The sequence below is a fragment of the Solea senegalensis genome, linkage group LG3 (genome assembly GCF_019176455.1).
Source record: "Solea senegalensis isolate Sse05_10M linkage group LG3, IFAPA_SoseM_1, whole genome shotgun sequence".
NCBI lineage: Eukaryota > Metazoa > Chordata > Actinopteri > Pleuronectiformes > Soleidae > Solea > Solea senegalensis.
Genome location: NC_058023.1, coordinates 11,097,099 through 11,109,874, shown reverse-complemented (window position 1 = coordinate 11,109,874; position 12,776 = coordinate 11,097,099). Strand labels below are relative to the sequence as shown.

Sequence of the window (12,776 nt, the reverse complement as noted above, 5' to 3'; positions counted from 1 at the left end):
AAACAATCATAACCGCACTAAAGTAGCAATTGCTCAATATAACTTCGATAACTACCATGTCACAACAACACGCCATTTGGTTGTCGTGTGATAAAATGGGAGGTTGAAAACTTGCTGCGATACTCACCCAGCAGCCAATATCATGTTTCCCTCCTGTTAACTTTCACTTTCTAAGCCAGCAGCAGTCGTCAGTCAGGTCTTAAACGAGAAACAACGCGGACAGTCAGACAGACGGACTGAGAGGACAAACACAGACACAACTCACTCACTCATCTTACAATATCTGCACACTTTACAACCCGTTTCATTCGGGGCGAAACCAACTGCCATGTAGTTCGGTCTTCAACGCTTCCAGTTGACAAACAAAACAACACCGACACGCTAAGGTAAGTACTTTTTTATAATTTTATTAAAACTGTCAGGGGCGTTCCAAGGGAATTTAGGGCCCCTCGGGCAATAATAACAACATTCATATTACATTTGTTAACATATCTTAAAAAATATTATGTTACCACATTGCAGATGTTTTCAAAATGTGTGGCAGAGCTGAAGATGAAGAACAACCCCAAGGATAAAACCCTGATGTTTGTCGGCAGGAAGGGGGACCTTGATCTGGTGTGTTCATTTGTATATTTATAGACACAACAGAAAGTTGTGACAACTCAGGTGTCTCTAAAATGTTTTTTTTTAATCCACATTTAGATAATGGATAATAATGCTGAGACAAAATATTTTAAATTCAATAATGAATGTTGTGGGATGTGTAGAGTGATTTATTAATCTATAAATAAATGTACCACATCCTAAAGTAGTGTAGTGATTGGTTTGGACTGTACAGTGATATTGTATGAAGATGAAAGTAACTTAAACTCTTTATGTGATTTATATGGAAAAAAATCCTCCATATTATGATAACTGACTAGATTCTATGTGGGACCAACCCTTCAAAGAGTAATACAATTCATTATGTAATAATTGTTAATATATATGTTAAACATATTATGTTACCACATTGCAGTTTTCAAGATGTGTGGAAGAGCTGAAGATGAAGAACAACCCCACAGATAAAACCCCGACGTTTGTCGACAGGAAAGACGGCCCGAATCTGGTGTGTTCATTTGTATATTTATAAATACAGTACAAAGTTGGGACAACTCAGGTGTCTCTAAAATGTTTTTTTTTAATCCACATTGAGATCATGGATAATAATACTGAGACAAAATATTTTAAATTCAATAATGAATGCTCAATATTAACTTTAATGTTGTGGGACTCGGACGATTTGATGACGTTTTGGAGGCTCTGCTTAAATACATTTATGTATAGATTGATTTATTAATCTATAGATCAATACAGTATACCACTTCGCAAAGTAGTGTAGTGATTGGTTTGGACTGTACAGTGATATTTATGAAAATGAAAGTAACTTAAAACTTTTTATTTGATTTACAAGACGCAGAGAGTGAAAGAGCCGAGGAAGATACACAACCCCAAGGATAAAACCCTGACGTTTGTCGACAGGAACAACAAACATCAACGTGAAGTTGTGACAATTCAGGTGTCTCTAAAATGTTTTTTTTAATCCACATTTAGATCATGGATAATAATGCTGAGACAAAATATTTTAAATTCAATAATGAATGTTCAATATTTACTTAAATGTTGTGGGACTCGGACGATTTGATGACGTTTTGGAGGCTCCGCTTGAATACATTTATGTATAGATTTATTTATTTATCTATACATAAATACAGTATACCACTTCGCAAAGTATAGTGTAGTGATTGGTTTGGACTGTACAGTGATATTTATGAAAATGAAATGAACTTAAACTTTATCTGATTTACAAGGTGCAGATAGGGAAAGAGCTGAAGAAGATGCATGACCCCAAGGATAACACCCTGACGTTTGTCGACAAGGAGGAGGACCTGGATCCAGTGTGTTCATTTGTAGATTTATAAACACAACACAAAGTTGTGACAACTCAGTTGTCTCTAAAAAAAAAAAGTTTTTAAATCCACATTGAGATCATGGATAATGATGCTGAGACAAAATATTTTAAATTCAAAAATGAATGTTCAAAAAAAACTTCAATGTCGTGGAACTCGGACTATTTGATGACGTTTTGGAGGCTCCGCTTGAATACATTTATGTATAGATTGATTGATTTATCTACACATAAATATAGCACATCGCAAAGTAGTGTAGTGATTGGTTTGGACTGTACAGTGACATTTTATGAAAATGAAAGTAACTTTTTATCTGATTTACAAGGCATTGAGTGTGAGGAAGATGTACGACCCCAAGGATAAAACCCTGACATTTGTCGACAGGCAGGACGACCTGGATCCAGTGTGTAAGATAACATCTATTTGCTCTCTCAGACACAGAAAACAATGAGAGTTGTGGAGTTGGGATGAAAAAAAATAAAAATAATTTCTTTAAATCGTTGTCGTACACTGCAGCGTCAGACGATGGTTGTCTCAAAGGACTGATGTCATGCGGCCATGCTGTCACCCCGGAAACTCTAACGGGGTGGTGTCGCAGTAGGTTGGACGAGGTATCTACAACTTTTAACTCTTTTTTTGTTGTTGTTGTTCTTTTTTTGTGCCTATTAATTTGGGTACTTGGAAGGAGCCAATAGGTGTGACTGACACAGTACAGCTACACTGCAACAACGCCATATATTTATTTATTTGTTTGAATCCATGAAAACATGTCACATGATATGTCACAGGCTCCGGATTGAACTGGACCCAGACAAATCCCAGATTTCTAAAGTTACAGTATCAATATAACAAAGTAAAATACTCCCATCATAGGTAAAGCCCTGAATTTAATAAAATGCTCATTTAAAAGTGCATGAATGTTCCTGAATTTTCTAGACTAAAGACGTTTTTAACAAAAAGTGTTTTTGAATATCCGCACAATCGATTATTTACATAATCGATAAGTGCTTGTTTGGTCCGTACTGTTGTCACATGCTTGTCCGTTTTTTTGTCTTTGCTTTTTAAAGGGGGATTACAAGTTCACATGTCCTGCTCTAGTAAACGGTACCAAAAAATGCAATAAACTTTGGTCATACCAGGAAGTGCGCAGGCTGGCTGATTTGTCTCCTGAAGAAATGCAAGACTTTGAAATGACCATGGCCCACCTCGCTGTTACATCCTACTGTGAGACTCAGCCAGTAAGTGGTCCAATGTTTTTTTGTTTGATTTTTATCATTTAAATAACTAAAGCAAAATCATGTCATTATTCTTTGTTTGTCAGTACGTTTACAAATTAAATAAAATAATTATTGTGTTAGTCTGACTAAAAACAGATAAAGTCATCCAGATAATGTGGTTGGGAGTTGAATTACTATTGCATGGAAATGGAAATTATAGAAGAAACAAGTACACCAAAGAAGAAGACAGTGAAGCATTGCGAAATCCAGACCGGGAGAATGCATTTATGCTCAATCTTCTTAACAAATTAAATATATAAATATAAGTTCAAGGATAGTAGGAAAACTTCGAATGGCACTTGACTTGCTCACAAATACCTGCCACCTAAACCGGAAACTGCCTAATACAAACAAGCTTAATGTGGGGAATATCACTACCTAGTGTAGCTGCTAGTGCTTGTAAACTGGGACAAAGAAAGACTTTTCCACTACATGGTCCTGGCATGGTGAGCCACATCACAACCCATTCCTCTGTATTTCTGCCAAGAAAACCTCCTACATGTTGTCTGTGGAGGTTCTTATTCATCCAGGTCATTGTAATCTTCAAGATTACAATGACCTTATGTGCAGAGGCAGAATGATCTGCCTCTGCACGTCCTTGTCTGTTTTTGAATCCCTTCTTAAAACCCACCTTTTCTCTTTGGCCTTTGACACTTCATGGAGACGTTTGGTTTATTTTACATATTTTAATTTGAATAGAATTTATTGTTTTTTATTGTATGGCTGCTAAGTCTTATTGTGTTTTATGATTCTAATTTATTTTAAGCTGTTTTATCTAATTTTGAACCTTTTATTTATGATGCCTTTTATTTATTCTGTACAGCACTTTGGTCCATTGTGGTTTGTTTAAAGTGCTTAACAAATAAAGTTGGATTGGATTGGAAGAGTTAGCTATTGATGTTTTTGTTGAATGACCTGTAAGTGACCTGTTATAAATTGTTCTCTTTTTCCATATCAGTGCCCACATTGCAAGACATACGTGGAGAGAACAGATCTATCCAACCTGTGTGTGACATGCACCATTTGCGCAGCTGATGATCCCACATACTCCCTCTTCTGCTGGCAGTGTCAAAAGCCGTGGAAGGGTGTTGCCCCCCAACGTTACCGATGTGGCAACTCCGGCTGTGTCAACAAGGACCTGCAGATTCTGAAGTCATGCCGCACCATCAGTCTTCCTGAGGTGAGGGGCGCTACCAACTGCCCTTCAGTGCGAGCCTGTCCCACATGTGGCTTGAAGGTGGAGCACAACCAGCAGCACTGCAAAAACGTTACCTGCCCTCGCTGCCAAGCGGTGTTCTGCTTTATCTGCCTGCAACGAAAGCGTAAATGCAGTAAAACCAGTACGCCGTTTCAAATGTGTGTCAGTGGTGTGGCTCCCAGACAGACCTCCATTCCAATATGGCACAGAAGATGAAAAACGACAAAGGCCCGTCTCAGCATGAAGTGGCAATGGCACTGATTTTAATTTTAATGCTGTTACTTTAGGTGATATTTACAAAGACCTACAAACCACTATACTGAGAAACACACGGAGAGTCATGTCAAGCTCAATCAGCACTGTCAACTTGTTTGACAAGGGTTTGAATACAAGACATTTATATATATTTAAAAAAAAAAAAACTTGGTGTCATTAGCACAAATAGTGAACAATTAATTTTCTGCCAGTGTAAACAAAATGGTTGTTATTGCTGCTGCTTCACAAAAGCATTAGTAACCAGCTCTGTTCACAGTGATCTGCTTTTTGCACACTCGTATAATCCAGTTTGCACATCTTACTTTGTAATAATAATACCGTAATAATTTAAATTGTATGACCTGTAGTAATGGAACTTCTCCCTTTTGGGGTCACCACACCAAAATCACAAGTGTATATATTTAACAATATTAATATATATATAAAAAAAACATGTTAAATAATATAAATGTAAAATGGGTAGACTTTAAATCATGACGTGTGTGAAGCCATACCAGAATCTAACACTATTATTTTCCAATATAAAAACCTCACTGCCTTTGTATTAATAAAAATTGTAATTAAACATGGATTGTGTCTGTGATTTAATTAGTTGGGAATGTTGAGTTAGTATTCATTATTGTTCTTATTCATTTTGTTTTACATCAAAAATATAAAGCATCTTATATCATGTTAGTGAGGGGAGAAAAAAACAAAAAACTTACAGTTACTTTATTCAAGTCTCTCTGTGGTGGATGTTTTTAGGGGTGACTGTGATCTTCTGGGACAGTGTGGATCCTGTCCCTGCATGAGCGACATTTCCTGTAGGACACAGCCAGGAGACACACAGCAGCAGCAGCAGCAGCGAAGGCCAGCACTGGCACAGAGGCGAACATCTCATAAGGGTTGCTGAAAAAATATAGATAAATAAGATGTAACAATGAACAATACTGAATCCCATTGTAGAAGAATAACCTGTGGTATTCCACAAGGTTCAGTACTGACCTTATTACCATGTTATGTTGATATTTTCATAGTATCTAATAACTTACGTTAAATACGTTATTATATTTGCAGATGACATGTTAAAAAAAAATCATATTCATGTTAAACTATTAAAGAGATTATAGAGCATAAACTCTGCTGGACACTATACAATGAATACATAAATCTGTTAAATGAGAAATGTCTGCCTTTATTGAGCTGTGCACTCATATTATACTTATAAATACAGACCCGATACTTCAGAACTAGAATAATAAACATAAAGGTTTACTATGAACCTACAAAGACTTTTATTTAGATCTGCAATTTAACATATTTAGATATTGTGCATTTAAAAACATTGTACTTATTACTTTTTTTTTATTAGTTTTGAACACTTATTATTGTGAATCAAAAACAATCCTTATTTTTCCATACTTGCCTGGTGTGAGAAGCAGGATTGACATCACCTGGGGGAGGAGTAATGTCAGGGTACAGACATAACCTCCTCTGTGGACAGGAAACTAAACCCTGGAACCCTTTTATCTGAGAATAAAAAGCAAAGCAGGTCATGTGTATATATTTAAAAAGATATACAGTATTTGTTGCTCTGTGTGTACATTTTAATCTAAATGTGATCTTAGTACAACTACTACAGAAATGGCTCTTCAAATAGAAACGTTATATTATGCTCAAATGTACTCTTGTTGAAATTTATATTTATATTGTAAATATGGTTATGATAGATAGAACATTGGGTCCCCATTTAAATGTTTGGAAAATAGAACTGTAGAACTACAGACTATGATATAGTAGTTGGGTCACGTTACCTGAATTGTGCCCCCTGCTGGACAGTCCATCCAGTCAGAGCCAGAAACTTGGATTCGATACCTGTTTGGTGCAGTACACCTGTGTCTGTAACAGCGGCCCTCCAGGGGGCTGCTTAACACTGGCAGCTGTCTCTATTGGTTAGAGGGGGATTAAATAAAGGAAAAAGTTAGAAATAGGCAGGTCAATGGGACTCATGTTCACACACACACACACCTGTCTGGTCAGGTTGGAGAAGAAGCAGCGGCTTTCAAAGCCCCAAATCTCTCCACTCCTCTCCTCCACAGTTGACTGACGAGTGTTTTCCCCCTTCCAACATTCACTCTGAAGATTGACGGTAAAAGAAAGACGTGAAGAGGTGATTTTGTGGGAGCAACACAAAAGTAAAGATTACAAATAAATACATAACATACAGTATATTAAGGAGCTGAGAAGATTTTAATTAAATAAATAGACAAATAGACATGTTTAGTTTAAAGAAGTAAATTACTTTCCTTGTGTGTGATATTTTCTTCTATCTTTAAATACAGTAACTTACTGCATTCTTCAGAGGCTTAAAAACTCTACATCCCTCCAGGTATGGATCAGTCTGACACTCCCCCTTATGGAGGTGAAGAAAATGACACCCAAGTTCACTAGAAGAGGGAAAGTCCAGTGTGTAACAATTAGTGACATAAAATACCTTTTCCCAAGCACATGAAGATGAGGCATTCCTCAACACAATTTTGATTCACAATAATAAGTGTTAAAAAATCACTAGTAATAAGTATTTCCAATGTTTTTAAATGCACAATATCTAAATATGTTAAAGTGCAGAACTAAATTAAAAAGAAAGTCTTTGTAGGTTCAAAGTAAACCTTTATGTTTATTATTCTAGTTCTGAAGTATTGGTCTGTATTTATTAGTATAATATGAGTGCACAGCTCAATAAATGCAATCATGAACTTATTGTAAGTCATTTTGGATAAAAGCGTCTGCGAAATGACATGTAATGTAATGTAATGTAATGTAATGTAACATAGATAGTCAAATCAGAAAGTTGGACCAACCCAAGACTGATTACTTCAAGTGTTAATTGCATTACTGTCATATTTGTTCTATAGTAAATCAGTCGTACACATAGTACCATTTAATTTGTATCTGTGGACATTTGGGTGCAAACTACCATGGTAATTAAATTGCCCTTTGGGATAAATTAAGTTGTCTGAATCTGAATCTCAATGTGGAATAACATGAGTGTTTTTATTGACTGGTATTACTAACAATGGCTTGCCTGAGCTATATATATGCATCCATGTTTTTTCCGACTTCTCAGTGGGAACGTGGTGACTTCACTCCAAGTTCTGACCTCCGATGTAAACGGATTTAAACACCTCTAGGCGGCCTTCACACAAGATGTAAAGCGAGGGCCTCGATTTACAGATGGTTCTTACAAAAGGTTTAGCTGGGGGTTACGAAAATGAAGTCTGGTCAATAAATTCTCCTAAAAGTTACACACAGGACCATTAAATTTACCTGCCAGTGCAGAAAAAGGATGAGGAGTTGTCTTTGCAGTTTGACAGGGAGCCAAATGTGGCTCCGTCACCTAAAAACACACACATGTATCTGTAAATAGACATTCATCGTTAAAATGTATGCATGTTTTCACTGATAAACCATCTTTCAAACAAGTCAGGTGATTTCATATTTAAACTTTAGCTGCTGTATGTTTACTTTGTGGTATGATGTTAACATTCTTCTTTTGTGATAATATTCATATTGATAGAGTTCACCTTGGCCCCAGACCAGACTCTGTGCCTGGCTCAGGTTCACTGTGTACCAGCCTGTGTCCTGTAATGCAGCTAAAGTGACCGGGTCGATCCGGACTGTGGTCGAGTCCTCCAGCACTGCAGTCATAATGGACCCACGCAGCACCCGGGACTCCCAGTGAGAGGACACTCGGCCTGCTGCCACATGCTGAAGATAGAAGACATAAAGGCAGAACTTTTGTTGAAAATGAAGGTATTACGAGAGCTTGTAGGACCTGAGCTCTCCGTACCAGGTTCTCCAACGGTCCTCCGAGCTCAGGGTCAGCTGATGCCAGGTGTTCCTGCAGGGCAGAGATGACAGACTGGCTGTAAATCCTCATCTGGCCTGATCCATCAGAGTGAACCAGTTTCCCCAGAGGTGAACATCCAGCTCCCCCTGCAGTTTAAACAAAAGAAAAACACATTGTAAAGCACTTACTATACATTACTGTTGTATTTATCCCATTCCAACTACCTGAAATTATTACATTTCAATTCATTTATTAGAATATTATTTTCATTAGATACTTCTTTCACACACAATTGCAAAAGAGTACTATTGAGAATGTAGAGCCACATTTAAGTTGATATAGTGATATAGTATATAATGTTTTAAAAAATGACATTAAAAAGAAAAACCTTGGGTAGTGGATGAACAGTCTCTCCATGTGTGGAAGAGATCTTTAGAGAATCCAAGTGCATGAAAAAGCTCATGAATCACAGTCTGGAAAATACACACAAACTTAAAGTCTATTTTTCAGGGAAAAATCGAAACAGACAACTCTAATGATTGAATTATTTAGTTCATTATAGAAAGTAGAACCTGGACTGTAGTCTGGTGGTTGTATGCAGCTTCTCTCAGTTTGTGCCTGCAGATGACCACCAACCCTGCCACTGGTCGCCCATGGGTGTCAGTCTGGCAGTGGACAGCATAGGCCAACACATGTGGCTGGAAAATAAAATTACATGAAGTTGAAGCAGTGGGTACAGATACACACTTTTACCTTCAGTTAATACATGTCCATGTAATCCATTATCATTTTTACGTCACGATGCTCCATGACAAACAGAAAGAAAAGAAAGTGAAGTCTTCACCTGTGCTCTACACTTGTCAGTGGAGCGGATGTGGAGATAGAGCAGAAAGTCGGTGTCAGGGATTCCAGCTCCTTCAGCTCTGAGAACAGTCCTGCCAGGTGAATCCGGCTCTGGGTAAATATCACAGCCAGTCAGGTGATCATCTGGAATCTGATTGGACAACACCAAACACTGCTTGACATTCTGTGTGGTGGTCAAATTTTAAGATGATGCAGCGTCACCACTCATGGACAGAGCACAGACGCACAACAGTTTCTAAAATAAAATCAGTAAGACTGACTTACTATCACATCCAGACACGTCTCGTTCCTGTAGTTCATGTTGGCTCGGCCACACCTGAAGAAAGACGAGAGTTGAATTCAGCTATTCTTGTGAGGACACTGCACCGAGACATTCATTCACTGGTTCAGCCTAACCGAAACCTCATCCCTAATCTTAACCATAACCAGTTAATGCCTAACCCTAACCATAACCTAACCACAATTAAAACCGTATCCCTAATCTTAACCAGTTCCTCAGAAATTCAGTTCTGCCTCGTAGATCAGGTTCTGGTCCCTATGAGGACTACTGGTCATGACAAGGTCAGGGTTTATGCCAGAAAGAGGTAACAAATAAAAGTACACACAGAGAGACAGAAACACACACCTGTTGTAGTTGGCATTTCTTGAATTGCTCCAGACAAACTTGCAGTATTTGTTGACGTCTCTACTGAGCAGCAAAGGACCCAGAATACTGTTCACTGTATAAAAATCAATAGTTGACACGTATTAGTCTGTGCGTGTATTTGTTGGACATGCATCTTTGTGAGGACCAAAAGACTTATGAACCACAGGGAGCGAGGCCATTTTGTGGAAGCGAGGACAATTCGGCTGCTCCTCATGTTCTGTCACACCTTAAATGGGCTGTTTGTAGGTTTTAGATTAAGGTTAGGGTAAGGGGCTGGATTATGTCTTTGAGTGTCCTCACTAAGAATGCTGCATAAGAATGTGTGTGAGTGTGCGTGTGTGTGTGTTCTGTTCTGTTCTTTACCCGACAGTAAAGAGGACACCTTCTTCACAGCCTCCTCCACAGCTGATGTCAGTCGACTTCTCTCAGCGTCCGTTATGTTGTCGCTCTCTCTTGGGATCCAGGTGTGGATCCTGATTGGCTGTGGCGAGGCAGCGGGGGATGAGGTCATCTCTCTGCGGGTACTCAGGTGTCTCTGTTTAACTGAGACACCTGTCCTCCCTCCTTGGTTACTGGTTCGTTGCCCAGCAGTGAGCGGGTGCTCTTCCCCAGCCGAGAGTCTGAGTCCAGGTTCGTTGGTCAGGTTGTCTGTGTGGTTTGGGGCAGCTCTGACCACCCTGACCTGAGCCTGAACCTCATCAAAGATGCACCTCTGCAAGGCTCCAGAGGGTTTGACCACCACTGTGACCACCAACACCACCACTACCACCACCACCCACAGTCTCAGGGGTGGAGGTAAAGGCATATCTATGGCTGGAGCCTCTTTATAGGTCACAATGAACACAGATGTCATGTCATATAGAGTCTGAGGGGGTTTTTGTGTGTTTGCAATATGTTTCCACCTAAATGTGGTGGATCAGATCTGACCACTATTAATGATAGCATGTATAATTGTGACATGTAGTTTGTTCGACTAGACGTTTTCTAAAACTATACAATTTGAGCTAATTTCCTGTAGAATATTCACATTATACTGTTTTTGTTGTAATCCCAAAGACCTGATATGAATATAAATAAAACTTTTTTTTAAAGAAATTTAAACAAGACACAGTGAGAAAACTCACCTTTTAATATTACATGATTAAATGATTGCGCTCATTAATTTAGATATTCCAGCAGCAATAGCAATTCTGAACACTAGAGTCATGTCCTGGAAAACTGGTTCTGCAGTGACGCATTTTTAGACCAATGCAATAATTAGGGACTTAAACTCATTTCTCCACAGAATTGTATTCCCAGCAGTGTGAGAAGTGCCTTATAAGTAATTAAATTTTTTTGGATGAATATGAATTAAGACAAAAATGGAATAAAAAAGCTACACATGAGTGTGTTAAGCTTATTTTAGTGTTCCAATATTAAGAAAATATTACACAATATATTACTAAAAATGGTTATATGAAGCACCTTTAACATTGAGTCATTATAAACGTGGTCCTTGATTCACGAAAAGTACACCCAATAGCTCCACTTAATAAGTCATGCATTAAAACAGTGATCTCTTGCATTAAATCAAAGGTTATCGTGAGTCAGCTCTGCTCTAAGATCAGGGCAGCTAAACTAGAGCCCAATTCAACTATGCTTCAATTATCGCTTCATTCAATTATTTACCTTATAGTTTGAAGCAGAGGCAGTCGCTCCATGTGGCCAGCTTCATTTTCTCTACATCCACCTTTAATCCTTCACATCACAGTGATGACAATCATCTGCCTTCTCTCCAGGACGACCGCTGACGAGTAAGAGCTCATCTCATTCTCTGTGTGAGAAACTCGACAGCACGTTTGAATACAGAGCACAAAGCAACAGCAACTGTTTCATCTCTTTGTCACAGGAGGCGTCAGCCACTCCTAACCAAACACAAACACAACACACCAAAACCTAAAAGTGCAAATTGTTTAATCTCAGCCACATTTTTACTTATATACAGTGAAATTGACCCTAATAAAAATCATAAAACCGCTTTTGCTCTCATTAAGCTAAATTTAAAACTGCTACTGTACAGCAACACTAATACATTCATCAAAGCAAAGAGAACACAAGAGGAAAACAACAGAAGAGAAGCAACTTGCTGAAATAAAAACACCATATAAAGTACAATATGAATGGCACACCACAAGTCTGTTGAGTCAAAATGTGACAGAATGTGATGATATTCCCCTCAGGGGCTCAAGATTCAAGTTGAGGTTATTTTTGTGATTTCAGGCCCTTTTTCATCACCAGGGCGCTTCATCTTCACTCTCTCAGTCAGACACACACACACACACACACACTAAAATCAGGCACCAGAGAGATTGTCTTTTGACACATTTGCTTTCTATATAATATACATTCACTTAGGAAGTGTACACACGCGTGTAATTACGTGTTATGATGTGGTCACTGTGCACAAAGATAGGGGTCCTGCTAAAGTTATTGCCAGTTTGTGGAGTAATCATGCGTTTCTTTTGTTATATGTTATAGTAAAGTCAAAGAAATGTCGCCGTGAGCTGCGATGTAAGGAAAACGTGCCTCTGTGTGTCTTGTGTGCAGTGCGTTTGTCATCAACCACCTCCTGCAATCTACAGGAAACTTCTCAAAAGGCACTTAAATAGGGGACATGATTTTTTGTGTGTGCATATAATATACATATACATATATACACACATATATATATATATATATATATACATACATATACACA

The 12,776-nt window shown here is 38.2% G+C and overlaps 2 protein-coding genes across 5 annotated transcripts; one reads left to right on the top strand and one right to left on the bottom strand.

Moving 5' to 3' along the window:
* Positions 1 to 189: 189 nt before the first annotated feature.
* On the top strand, positions 190 to 5,265 carry LOC122766884 (probable E3 ubiquitin-protein ligase RNF217). Of its 4 annotated transcripts, none has more exons than XM_044022101.1 (9): positions 190 to 386; positions 523 to 615; positions 1,019 to 1,108; positions 1,454 to 1,558; positions 1,857 to 1,937; positions 2,275 to 2,356; positions 2,466 to 2,560; positions 3,017 to 3,187; positions 4,185 to 5,265. In XM_044022101.1, the coding sequence occupies exons 2-9, from the start codon at positions 523 to 525 to the stop codon at positions 4,638 to 4,640; spliced, it is 1,173 nt and encodes a 390-aa protein (XP_043878036.1). In that variant the 5' UTR covers positions 190 to 386; the 3' UTR covers positions 4,641 to 5,265. The 4 variants fall into 4 exon arrangements, with proteins under 4 accessions (XP_043878036.1, XP_043878037.1, XP_043878035.1 ...); XM_044022100.1 differs by having other exon boundaries at positions 191 to 386; positions 1,851 to 1,937; XM_044022102.1 differs by lacking the exon at positions 2,275 to 2,356 and having other exon boundaries at positions 1,851 to 1,941.
* Positions 5,184 to 12,746, bottom strand: LOC122766881 (leishmanolysin-like peptidase 2). Its single transcript, XM_044022096.1, has 14 exons — positions 10,403 to 12,746; positions 10,019 to 10,112; positions 9,658 to 9,709; positions 9,374 to 9,523; positions 9,102 to 9,227; positions 8,918 to 9,002; positions 8,530 to 8,675; positions 8,264 to 8,447; positions 8,007 to 8,076; positions 7,030 to 7,126; positions 6,708 to 6,815; positions 6,494 to 6,625; positions 6,106 to 6,209; positions 5,184 to 5,588 (listed from the first exon to the last, which is right to left on the bottom strand). The coding sequence occupies exons 1-14, from the start codon at positions 10,890 to 10,892 to the stop codon at positions 5,441 to 5,443; spliced, it is 1,986 nt and encodes a 661-aa protein (XP_043878031.1). The 5' UTR covers positions 10,893 to 12,746; the 3' UTR covers positions 5,184 to 5,440.
* Between the last annotated feature and the right edge of the window lie 30 nt (positions 12,747 to 12,776).